The 11954-nt window shown below is 43.3% G+C and overlaps 2 protein-coding genes across 3 annotated transcripts in view; one reads left to right on the plus strand and one right to left on the minus strand.

Moving 5' to 3' along the window:
- Window positions 1-11954, plus strand: part of Col4a3 (collagen type IV alpha 3 chain) — a 138767-nt gene that overhangs the window by 90962 nt on the left and 35851 nt on the right. For both annotated transcript variants that reach the window (XR_003843853.1, XM_021197823.2), the window contains exons 26-31: window positions 508-676; window positions 2465-2557; window positions 3142-3243; window positions 5007-5104; window positions 5535-5685; window positions 6000-6113. Coding sequence is in view for 1 of the 2 variants with exons in the window: in XM_021197823.2 (XP_021053482.1) it covers window positions 508-676; window positions 2465-2557; window positions 3142-3243; window positions 5007-5104; window positions 5535-5685; window positions 6000-6113 (727 nt within the window). In the remaining variant the exon portion in view is untranslated. The remainder of the gene's footprint in view (window positions 1-507; window positions 677-2464; window positions 2558-3141; window positions 3244-5006; window positions 5105-5534; window positions 5686-5999; window positions 6114-11954) is intronic.
- On the minus strand, window positions 7655-10486 carry LOC115064016 (PITH domain-containing protein 1-like). Its single transcript, XM_029538303.1, has 3 exons — window positions 10371-10486; window positions 9198-9306; window positions 7655-8549 (listed from the first exon to the last, which is right to left on the minus strand). Exons 1-3 carry the CDS (start codon window positions 10454-10456, stop codon window positions 8448-8450), a joined length of 297 nt encoding a protein of 98 aa, XP_029394163.1. The 5' UTR covers window positions 10457-10486; the 3' UTR covers window positions 7655-8447.

Consider the following 11954-nt stretch of genomic DNA (forward strand, 5'->3'; position numbering starts at 1 on the left):
TAAATGCATAAAAGATACAATATTTAAGGCTGTGGTAGTCATGTAAAAAGATAAAATGTGCAAGACATTTCAGGTTATGCGAGTTTTATTCTTTTTATGAGACAGAGTATCTCACACATCCACCTGAAAACGTCACAGAGTGACAAACCAAGCTTCTCCATGATGGACCTGGGAGATTGTCCAATGGGATTTACAAAATGCCAGCATCACCACATTTCCCAAAGATTGATCAGATTTATCTGATAAAAGGGATCTTGCCCAGGACAGCTTGGGGAAGATTGATAAGCAAGTTGAACACACACACACACACACACACTCATTTACAGACTCTTTAACAAGAGGAACATGGCTCCTCTGCATGGATATGTGGTAGACAGTTTTTCCTGGTCCATCTACAGATCCAGGGATTTCCAGGCAGCCTCTCTGGTCCCCCTGTTTGAGTTAGTATTAACTGTGGTAAGGAGATATTGAACTGAGGCATCACCAAACATGTCCCTGTTGTCACAGGCCCTGAGTGGAAGGAAAGGGGACCAGGGACCTCCAGGACCTCCTGGATTCCCTGGACCCCCAGGACCTGCAGGACCAGCTGGACCACCGGGCTATGGACCCCCAGGAGAGCCAGGTCCAAAGGGAGCCCAAGGAGTCCCCGGAGTCCTGGGACCACCCGGAGAAGCCGGTTGGTTAGTTTTTTTCCAGTCTTGCTTTTCTGTGAAGTGGGGGGACAGTTCTCATAGCCAACAAAGCTTCTTCAGAACTGACCAATGTACATGCAAATGTGTTCCTGGCAAATATGTCTTCCCAGAGACTGGGACAGGACGAGTAAAGACGTGACAGAAAAAAATCCATCTCCCCCATCACAGGCAGCTCATCTGAAACTTCCTGTAACCACCGGTATTTCTGACTGATATCAGTACACAAAATGAACCCATGCCAGGGGTTGAGTAGAACTCAGTGATGAGACACTGGAGGGAGGCAAAAAGCCAACAGTTTGATCTGAAGAAGTGTTTTCCCTTACATATGTGACTCCAGGTTATGGACAAAATTTGAAAATATCTAAGCTATATGAACAATCATTGATAATAGTTTTAAAGGCTATGTGACGATTGGAACCTACAACTACTGAAAGTAATTTTCCGTCCAGGAGAAATAGGTCCATATTGCAGAGAGTTTTCAACAAGCCATGCCAGCGTTGTCATTTATCCCTCAGACAATCACTTTAAACAATAGTTAGCAGGCTGCCACATTATTAATTTATACCAAGATTCGGTACCATTCCATAGTATTCATATCTGTCGTCAAGCGAATGCATCCTTTTATCCACATGTATGTAAAGCTTATTTATGATACTTACTGGTCTTATTTCTTCCAGTACATAACTTTGAAGGCTGCTGTTTTAATCCAGGGACTTAGCACAGTGGACAGAAGTTCAGACCTAGCCCATCAGTGCATTTTATGTGGTCTGAAAGTTAAGAATGGACCTGATGTTTTTGAATGACAGACAACATTTTTTACATGTTTTGAACAATTTTAACAATATTCTGCTATACATTGTATGAACTCCTAATTAAAGTGTCCATCGGTGAAGTTATTGGAATCTAGCCATACTCTGTGTTCTCTCTGGCTGCTTCACAGTGGCAGAGTTAAGTAGTTGTAGCATATCATAACTACAGAAGCCAAATTATTTACTGTCTGGCTCTTTACGTGGCTTATCTGACTTCATTTAATCTTTCATCCAACCTTCTTTACTTCTCTCTAAATATGAATCTAAGTGAGGAGCTCATTATCATAAAATACATTATCAAATTTCCCATCACTGTGAACCATAAGGTATATATATATATATATATATATAAATATATATCTCGCATGAGTGCAAGATGACTAATCACAAACATGGCTTAATATTGGCCATGTGTTGATATTGCCTTCAGTATGTGGCTGCCAGGCAATTGTTATTTCCACAGTGACAGATAAGGAACTCCTCAAAGAGGCTATGAAATGGGCCCAAACTCATGTAGCTTGCAAACAGCAGAGCCAAACTTGAACCCAGGCCCAGTGTGCTGAGTCACACTTGCCACTTTGTTCAATAGACCATACTAGTTTTCCATGTTACCAACCATCCAAAAACAAAACAAAACAAAACAAAAGAACCAAAAACTGGTACCCTACCACTATTCCCCAACCCCATGCCTAGTGTCTATTTATGAAACAATATTGACTCAATAGGTCAGCCTTCTGGGTTGTGGATTAAAGCAGGGCTTAAACAGACACTTAAAAATATTTGCAGACCAATGAGAAATGTCTCTGCAGACGGGTTACTCCAAGCTATGTTTGTGTTCCATAAAAACAGGGGCTGTTTCCTTTTCCTTGGGCTGTGTTTATAATTTCTTCACAATACTTCCTGTTGCTGTGGAAGCACACTGTGATGCTCAAACCAACCATACAATCGTGTTTTCTTTTTAAGGTCTTAAAGGAGAACCCAGTACATCAACTCCAGTTCTAGGTCCTCCAGGCCCTCCAGGGCCCCCTGGTCGGGCTGGCCCCCGAGGTCTACCTGGTGAGTATCCCTGTTGCGAAATAGAGTCCATGACATCAGATGACACTCTTACTTCCCTGAGAGAATACAACTCCCCTTATAAGGAAAAGCTTACATTTGGATCTGGAAAAGGAGTACAAGTGGGCACCATCCTGAAATATCCAGCTGGCAGGGGGATTTCCGCTGTCCTTGGAGGTTACCCCCACACTCTCCTGGTGTTCCGGATCTAGCACTTCCAAAAGTTTTTTTTTTTTTTTTTTGTTAAAGTGATTTGAAATTTAATTTTGTATTTATAGAGGAAGGCATAGAGTTCAAGATATCTAGGATCCTTTTTAAAGAACGAAGTTAATATTTTTAAAAGTCATGTGTATTTTATATTTATTTATTTATTTATTTATTTATTTTATTTATTTTTATTTTTATTTTATTTACATTTGTATTTCCTAACCTCTGGTCCACTGCATAGGAATGGGAAGAAAAGCTGAGGGTATGTTAACATTATTTTATAATTGCCAGAAGCACTGGAAGGACACGGAGAACACAGACATTTCTTTTGGAAACAAATGAAGGAAAGTCACTGATGTGTGCGTGTACATGTCTTTAAGGTTTACCTGGACCTGTGGGAGAGTGTGACCCTGGTCTCCCTGGACCTGATGGTGAACCAGGAATTCCAGAAGTTGGATTCCCAGGGCCTCCAGGGCCTAAGGGTAAATTAAAGACTATACAACACAAGGTTCACTGTGGATATTTCAAAGCTATGATTATGAATAGTGAATAAAATAGGGACTACCTAGGATACACTGCCAAATAATGCTTTCTGAGAATCTCTAGAAGTCCTGGGACAATACCAGGTGAAGAGACAGAATTCACATTGATCTGTGGGATAATATCTCAATCATACTTTTTAACTCGTTTATTTTGTGTACCATCGAGGATGGGGTTGTGGCAGTCAGAGGACAATTGCAGACCATTCTCTCTTTCTACCATGTGAGTCCCAGGGATCGAACTCAGGTCGTCAGGCTTCACAGCAGGAAACTCTATATACTGAGGCACCACATAGGCACATCGATCATGCTTTAAAAAAACAAAACAACAACAACAAAAAAAAAACTGGTCCACCTGGAAGGAAATTCACTAAAAATGTAATAGCAATTCTTTCTACTCATAAGAAATTTTTATTTAATCCTATGCTTCTTAGATTTATATATTTCTGGACTTCACACATTTTTAAATAAGAAATTAACTATTAAATCACAATTTGGGCTGAGGATATAGTACAGGAGTAGAGTGTGTGTTTAGCATGAACAAAAGCTAAGATTCATTCCATAGCATCAAACAAAACAAAAATAGAGACTTCCTTGTGAGCTTGGATAAGAATTAGAGAAGTTATTTTCCTTTAGTAAAGGACGCCGTAGGTGGGGGACAGTAGAGATGGCTGAGCAGAAAAAGCATACATTGCTCTTACAGAGGATGGGAGTTTTATATCTAGAACAAGTGTCAAGCTTCTCACACCTGCCTATAACTCTAGCACCAGTGTGATCTGGTGCCTCTGGTCTTTGTGGACATGGCACTCACATGCACACACTGACATACATACACATGATTTTTAAATAATAAAACAAATATTTTTGACAAGTAAGAAAAAAAAAAGATGCTGTCTTCATCAAAAAGGAAAGATTCCAAAAATCCCAGCTGCAGCTATTGAGTAATAACTGGAGCTGCTCCTCGGAGCAGCCAACAACAAAATCCTGCACACCAAACAAAATCCTGTCCAGGATTCATATGAAAAAAAAAAACCACAACAAAATTCAGGATATGGACTATAACATAGAGCACTATGAGCTTTAGGATAGTGTTGCATTTGTTTCGCCATTGCTTTCATTGTTAGCCTATAATCAACATTTTGATGTTTTATCTCTTGTTAGTAAGCGATTGTTGGCTACTTAGTGCACATCAGTTCTGCTCATGTGAGCAAATGCTTAGTAAATGAAAATATAATCACAAGACCAGCTTTGATACTGGCTTCCTGGTTTTCTTCCTCCTTGAAGTAATGGAGCCTGGCTCATATTTTGCCCAGTGCTTCCTGGACCATCCACCAATAACTTGCATGCTACTTTTGCAACTCTGGATTCACTTTCTAGACAAAGGCACCAATGTATGGGAAGCAGAACTAGCTTAGGAGCTAGAGGACCAGGACGCTGTGTTGTAGGTTTATCCATTGGGACTTACATTTTGATTGGTTGAGGTTTGTCTTTTTTTTTTTTTTTTTTAAGTAGTTGAACCAAATTTCAAAGCCAATATAATTTGACTTGAAATTCAACTGCTAATTTATCAGTTGGTTTTAATCATCATCTAAACTTGTATACAAGCATCTGTCTACCTAGATGCCTCATAAATATGATTAATAAAGAAAATATTGCTCAGAAACTTTCTTCGAGACTCATCTCTAGTGCTTGTTGCTTTTCTGTAGGAGATCAAGGTTTCCCAGGGACAAAGGGATCACCTGGTTGTCCTGGGGAAATGGGAAAGCTTGGCCGTCCTGGAGAGCCAGGCGTCCCAGGAGCCAAGGTAAGCGAACTAAAATCTCGGGGAGGGGCAGGGAGGGGCAGGGAGGGACAGGGAGGGGCAGTTGCAGTCAGCAGCTGAAAATCCCTTATCAGACAAGGTACCTGAGAGCTAGAGATTGTCAGTATATTTGTTAATAAGATATTAATTTTTTAGTTTATTTGTAGTCACTAGTTTTTAAGTTCCTGTGGAAACTGGCATATTCTACCCCTTTATTAATGACTGCATGAGCATTCAGAGTATATTGGAGTACTCTCTTCAGTGGATGTGGACTGCATATCCTGAGGCAACATTAAGCAGAATTTCGTACCAAAATCATTGACCAAACTTGAAAGGAAAATGTTTGTTGAACTGTGGTGTCTAAGCACCCCTAGCAAGGAGAACTGGGAAGCCTTCTGTTGGAGACACTTCTAACCTAATGTCTCTGCTACAGGGAGAACCATCCGTAGGCAGGCCTGGGGAACCGGGGAAACCAGGCTTTCCAGGAGAAAGAGGCAATGCTGGGGAAAATGGAGATATTGGACTCCCTGGTCTCCCAGGCCTCCCTGGAACTCCAGGAAGAGGCGGGCTTGACGGACCTCCAGGTACAACACCAAATGTGATTACCTTTCTCCTTACCAAACTCCACTGTGGATGCTCTAGGGGAGCTCTAGGCATTTGTGTCTCAGTGAATAAATCAGTAAAAAGGCCTAATTCTTTTTTTACTCAATAGGACTGTTCTATGTCCCTTCTGCCTCCTGTCTTTCCCTTTTCATGGGTGCCCTCTCTATAAGCATGCCCATGGTATTGACTATAGGCTGCTTTGAGAAGGTAAAGTCATAGAAAATGCACAGATAGCAGCTCTAGGACCTTGCTTGGGCTTTGGCAACTAAGCAAACTTCTGGATTCTCCACTGCAGGAGACCCAGGACAGTCTGGACCACCCGGAGCAAAAGGGTCCCCAGGAAGGTGCATACCAGGACCCAGGGGTACCCAAGGACTTCCAGGCTTGAATGGATTGAGAGGGCAACCAGGTAGGAAAAAGTCTTCCCGCCCAGAAACAAGGAAGACTGGCGATGAGTCCTCTGGCTCTGTATTTCACTGTGTAAAGTGGCAACTGTCCAGCAACAAGTCTTGACTACTATTCGGCAAGACGTGTTCTTTTGGAAATGTAAGCCTGGCTTTTATGGCTAGTCCAAACAGCAGTGTGTACTCAAACTCAAACTTAATATAGTGAGTTGATTTGTTCATTTTAAGTAAGGAAAAATTAACGCCATCAACAGTTTAGACGGTAAAGGTAGATTGACAATTAAATGAGTTAATAATATACATTCATATGCATAAACTTTCAATCAGCATTTTACTCTTAAAATTTCCATAAGATAAGGAAATAGTGATTTATAATGATTAAAACGGAGACAATGTACAGAAAATTTCCTGTTTAACAAGTTGTAAACTCAAGTGTGTAGTTGATTACTTCATAAGCCACATGAAACTAAGGTTTATGAAAATAGACCTAAGTGAGCCAGCCTGCTGTGAAACACCTATTTGGACCCTTTCAACATGACCTGGTTTCCTGGAGAAAGTTCTTTAGACCTCCATTAGTGTCTGTAGAGTAGCATCCTGATTCTTTATCATAAATAAATTCTTGGCCAACACCTTAATCGTTGCAGTGGCACTATTTCCAGAGCATATAGCAGCTTACTTCTCAGGAGCTGCTATGTAAGTTTAAGGTGAAAGACTAGGAAACAAGCATAAAGCACAGACCCAGAGTGCATTGCAGCGCCCAGAAACAGACATAAGTGCTCTACCTTCATTACTGCAGGACCTAGGAAATGGATAACACTAGAGCAATGGGGATTTGGGGAATGTCTAGAGGGAGACAATAAACAAACATAATCATGAGTGTGCTGTTAACCCAACACTATGTAGAAAACAGTTAACACTAAAATATTGCTTATACCAGTTGCAGTTGGTAGAGAAGGCATTTGTTAAAACAATCATTTCAGAGGCAGGTGAATTTCTGAGTTCGAGGCCAGCCTGGTCTACAGAGTGAGCTCCAGTACAGCCAGGGCTACACAGAGAAACCCTGTCTCAAAAAACCAAAAAAAAAAAAAAAAAGGATTTATGTGTATGGCTGTTCATCTGCATGTTATGTTTGTGTACCATGTGAATGAAATGTCAACAGTGGCCAAGAGAGAGCATCTGATCCCCTGGACCTAGAGTTCCAAGAGTTCCAATTGGTACTGAGCCACCATGCCGATGTTGAGAAGCCAACTCAGGTCTTCTGGAAGAACAAAAAGTGCTCTTAACTAAGAAGCCATCTCTCCAGCCCACAGCCTCCCGTGTTTTTAAACGTAACTCCACCAGTTACTTCCCCCTTGTAAGAACCTCAGCATCCTTTTTACAAACTGCAGAGGCTGAACCTTTCCTGGAGGAATTGATGTCATCTTTATTTAATTGTGACATGCACAACCTACCTAGATCAAAAGAAAACAAGATTCAAGTTCAATTCAGTTCCTAGTGAGATATAAGTTTCATAGTACTACCAAGAGCACAGAAGAAAAGACAGACCTTAAGTCTCTAAGGATTTATTAGGAAGCTCATTAGTCACCATGAATGAAAGCCATGAACAGAAGGAGCAGGGTCTCCAGACTCCAGCACTGGGTTTACAACACAAGTTGAAAGCAGGTAAACACCAAGGAGGTCCCGAGGGGAATCTTTACTGTCTCCGTCTTAACCCAACCAGGCCACCCACACAGAGAAAGGACTCGCGACTATTTGGCTAGACAGTGTGTAAGACCTTCCCCAAGCAGTCACGTACCAGGAGACTCCTTCCTTTCCAACCACCATCGTGGGACACTTGTGTGTGACATATGACACCAGCTAGGCACCCTGACACAAATGTATAGCAATGACAGAAGGAGGATCAAGCAGGGACGCGTGTTTCTGGTTGGAGACCCTCCTGATGGCTAATTCAAACACAAAGCTCAGGTCTCAGAAGGATTCCTACAGTCAAGGAAGCAGCCTTTTTGAGAAAGGACAAACCACACAAGAAATCTGCCACAAGCAAGAAGCCACATGAGATCCCGTGGCCACAGACTGGAAAGTGAGCATTATTCATAACTGACAGATGCCACCCAGCCTAAGACCCAGTTTCTGCAGTGCCTTAGAGAGAGACTGTCCCTTGGCACCACACCGCCCCTGGTGGTGAGGCGGTTTCCACAGGCCAGGTTCCTACAGCAACCCCGAGACAAAGCCTGGCCAAGGCTGTGGCAGGCAACTCTTGCTGGAGCATCCTCTGTCCTTCCCAGCAGGTGGTCGCACATCTTCACTAACAGCACATCTGAGGGAGCCCCTGCTGGCCCTTAAGAAATGAAGTGTGTCTGCGGGGTGACCTGATGCACCCGGTGGTCAGCTGGGTTGGCTGATGCTTCATAGTTGCAGATGGTCACCTCATGCCGGCGAAGCTACAAGAAAAGGTGGAGATGAGGTCAGTGGCCACTAAAGCACACCCTGCAACAGCCCTTCCTCAGGCTCCCACCTCGGGAACCTTCTGACGCTCCCTCTGTGGACGCCTTTAATCTTGAGAAGCCAGCAAAGACTACTATCCACTCTCAAGGCTTCTCAGCAGCTGAGAAAAATCCAGGCAAGAACAGGAACTTGTCTAAGGAACTTATCATTTTATTGCTGGCGCCCAGAACAAGAGATTGTCAAGAAGGTGTGACAGGTGGAACGCATGGCCTCCTGTGTGCTAAGCAAGAGAGCCCTGTAGCAAAATACACGTACCGCAACACACATATAGCCATGTACACACACATATAGAAAATACACGAATTATAAAAGAACACTTATAGTCTATCCACTGAGGAAGTTATGATGAAATCTAAAGAAGCCAGGTTCTGAGGAAGCAGAGGCAGTGGATCTGTGAGAGCCAGGCAAGACTGGTCTACAAAACGAGCGCTAGGCCACCTACGGCTATATAATGACAGCCGTCACAAAACAAACAAAAACCCAAAGGGACATTATGAACAGATGGAGCAGCCAGCCCCTCCCTTGTTCTTGCCCTCGGCATGCCCGCTCCATGGTGCAGACACACACTGACCAATCTCTCTTACCTCAGTCCACTCTCCCCGCAGGCCAATATAAAAGATCTTCGTCGTATCTGCTCCAAAGTTTTTTGAAATATGAATGGAAAGATGATAGACATTTGAAAACCGGGAAATTCTAGAGGATGGAGGAGGAAGAGGGAGAGAAGACAGACACAGGTTACCATGTGGTTTGCATCTCGCTACCAGGGAGGATAACAGTTCAATGCCAAATTGCAGGCAAGTATCAGGGCACTCGATCCTTCATCACCAGTTTCCTTCAGAGCAGCAATTAATGAAGTAACCTTGTACTAAGCTCCTATCAGACCTTGTCTGAGGCAGGAAGGACAGAGAGACAAAGAAGCCACATACCTGGCATGTGGCATATGCCATCACTATACCCAGAAGGCAGAGGCAGGGGAATTATAAGTTTAATGTCAATTTGGTCTACAAGTGAATTCCAGGCCGCCAAGGATATAAGGCAAGACTGTCTGGGGGGAAAAAAAAAGAAGGAAGGAAGGCAGGAAGGCAGGCAAGTGTGCTGGAGAGATGGCTCAGAGGTTAAGAGCACTGATGGCTCTTCCAGAAGTCCTGAGTTCAATTCCCAGCAACCACATGGTGGCTCACAACCATCTGTAATGGAATCTCTTCTGGTATGTCTGAGAGAGCAACAGTGTACTCACATATACAAAATAAATACATCTTTAAAAAGAAAGAAAGAAAGGACAGTGCTCCTAGTGTCGAGGAACAGGAATGGCGTTTGACAAAGCAGGGTTCTAAGCCATTTTTATTGTGATGACTTCACTGAAGACTGGAGCAGGTGGGTGCGGGCGACTGAGTCCGACTAAGCCTACTCTGCAGAGGAATTCTGCAGACAGCTTTCTTAAGCCATACTAGCTGCTCACCCAGGACTGCTCAATACTTCCAAGTCAACAATCTCTGCCAAGCGCAGCCACGCCCAGGATCAAGCTTTCTCTGCTGTTTCAGCTCATTTCCAAGACTCGGAGAGTAGGACACTGGCCAGAACACAGAGGCAAGCACACAGGTTGCACGCTCACTGCAGGGGAAGAGCCATGAGCAGGCAGCATGCCTCCTGGGAGACAGGTACAGGAGGACAGAGTTCAAGGCTGGCTGGGCTATAGATCAAGACCGTCTCCAGAATGAGATGAAGGAAAGGCAGTGGAGGAGGGGTACCACGCTTACTTTGTAGCATACTCTAATTCTCCTGTAATGTCTCGGTTCAGACTAAAGGTCTGGTCTGGCTCCCGTTCTGTATCATCAAATGACATCTGTGGAATGTTCTTGTACCTGAGGGGGAGAAAAAAGAAGAAAGTCAAGGGATATGCATTATTAAATTTTTCAGTGTTTTAAAACTCCCTGCTGACTACTTAACTAGCCTCAGTTCCATCAAAAGATCAAAGTTAGGATCAGAATGGCACTCTCCTGGCATTTACATACAATCCAAAGACTACAAAGCTCAAGGCCTGCCAGCAGCCCTGGCTGAGGGAAACCAAAGCAGGAGGACTGCTTGGGCAGAGTTCACTCCGGGCACTTCAGGCAAAAGAGCAGGATCCCACCTTAAAGAAAAAAGGGAGGAAAGAGAGACTGGGAAGGGGAAGCAAGAAAAAAGCTAGGAACCAAAGCCCAAGCCAGGGGCATCGTTGAGTGGCTTGAGATCCTGGTTCACGCGCAGGGACTGCACAGAGAAGAGTGAACTCAACACATTCGGCCAACACCGAGATGTGAGGCAATAAAACAGCTTACTCTGCAGAAACACACCAGACACAGTTAAGAGATAAGATCAGGCAACTTAACACTCAAGCCAGTTTTGTGTTCCAAAAAAAATCACCAGAACAGCACTGAATAGCATCATGTTGTCTTTCTTTCCTCCTTTTTTTCCCTTTTTCTTTTCCCTTTTTTTCTCCCCCACCCCCCAACCCCCTGCTCTCTTCTCTCTCTCTTTTGGACACAGGGTCTCTCCATTATATAGCCCTGGCTGTTCTAGAACATGCTAGGTAGACCAGGCTGGCCTTGAACTCAGAGATCCACTTGCCTCTGCCTTCAAGTGTTAAAATTAAAAGCTTAAAATTAAAGCAACCATGCCCAGCAATGTTTCTTAAAATACTACAATCAGGGGTTTCTATTTCAAAAAGAGCACATAAAAAGACCACAAACTCATAAAAGGCTTTGGAAAGTTAAGATAAAACTGCCAGTAAAGGGGGGCTGGAGAGACGGCTCTGTGGGTAAGAACACTGACTGCTCTTCCAAAGGTCTAAGTTCAAATCCCAGCAACCACATGGTAGCTCACAACCACCCGTAATGAGATCTGACGCCCTCTTCTGGTGTATCTGAAGACAGCAACAGTGTACTTATTTATAATAATAAATAAATCTTTGGGTCAGAGCAAGCAGGGACTGAGAGAGCAGGGGTTGACTGGAGTCAGTGGGGTAGGCAGATGCTAAAAAATAAAATTCCTAACAACCACATGAAGACTCACAACCATCATCTATCTGTACACCTTACAGCTATAGTGTACTTACATACATAAAATAAACAACTCTTTTTAAAAAACTTCCAGTAAAGAAAATGTTAAGCCGGGCGTGGTGGCGCACGCCTTTAATCCCAGCACTCGGGAGGCAGAGGCAGGCAGATTTCTGAGTTCGAGGTCAGCCTGGTCTACAAAGTGAGTTCCAGGACAGCCTGCGCTATACAGAGAAACCCTGTCTCAAAAAACCAAAACCAAAACAAAACAAAAAAAAAGAAAATGTTAAAAAACAAACAAACAAA

This window comes from Mus pahari, chromosome 5 (assembly GCF_900095145.1).
Source record: "Mus pahari chromosome 5, PAHARI_EIJ_v1.1, whole genome shotgun sequence".
NCBI classification, from domain to species: Eukaryota; Metazoa; Chordata; class Mammalia; order Rodentia; family Muridae; genus Mus; species Mus pahari.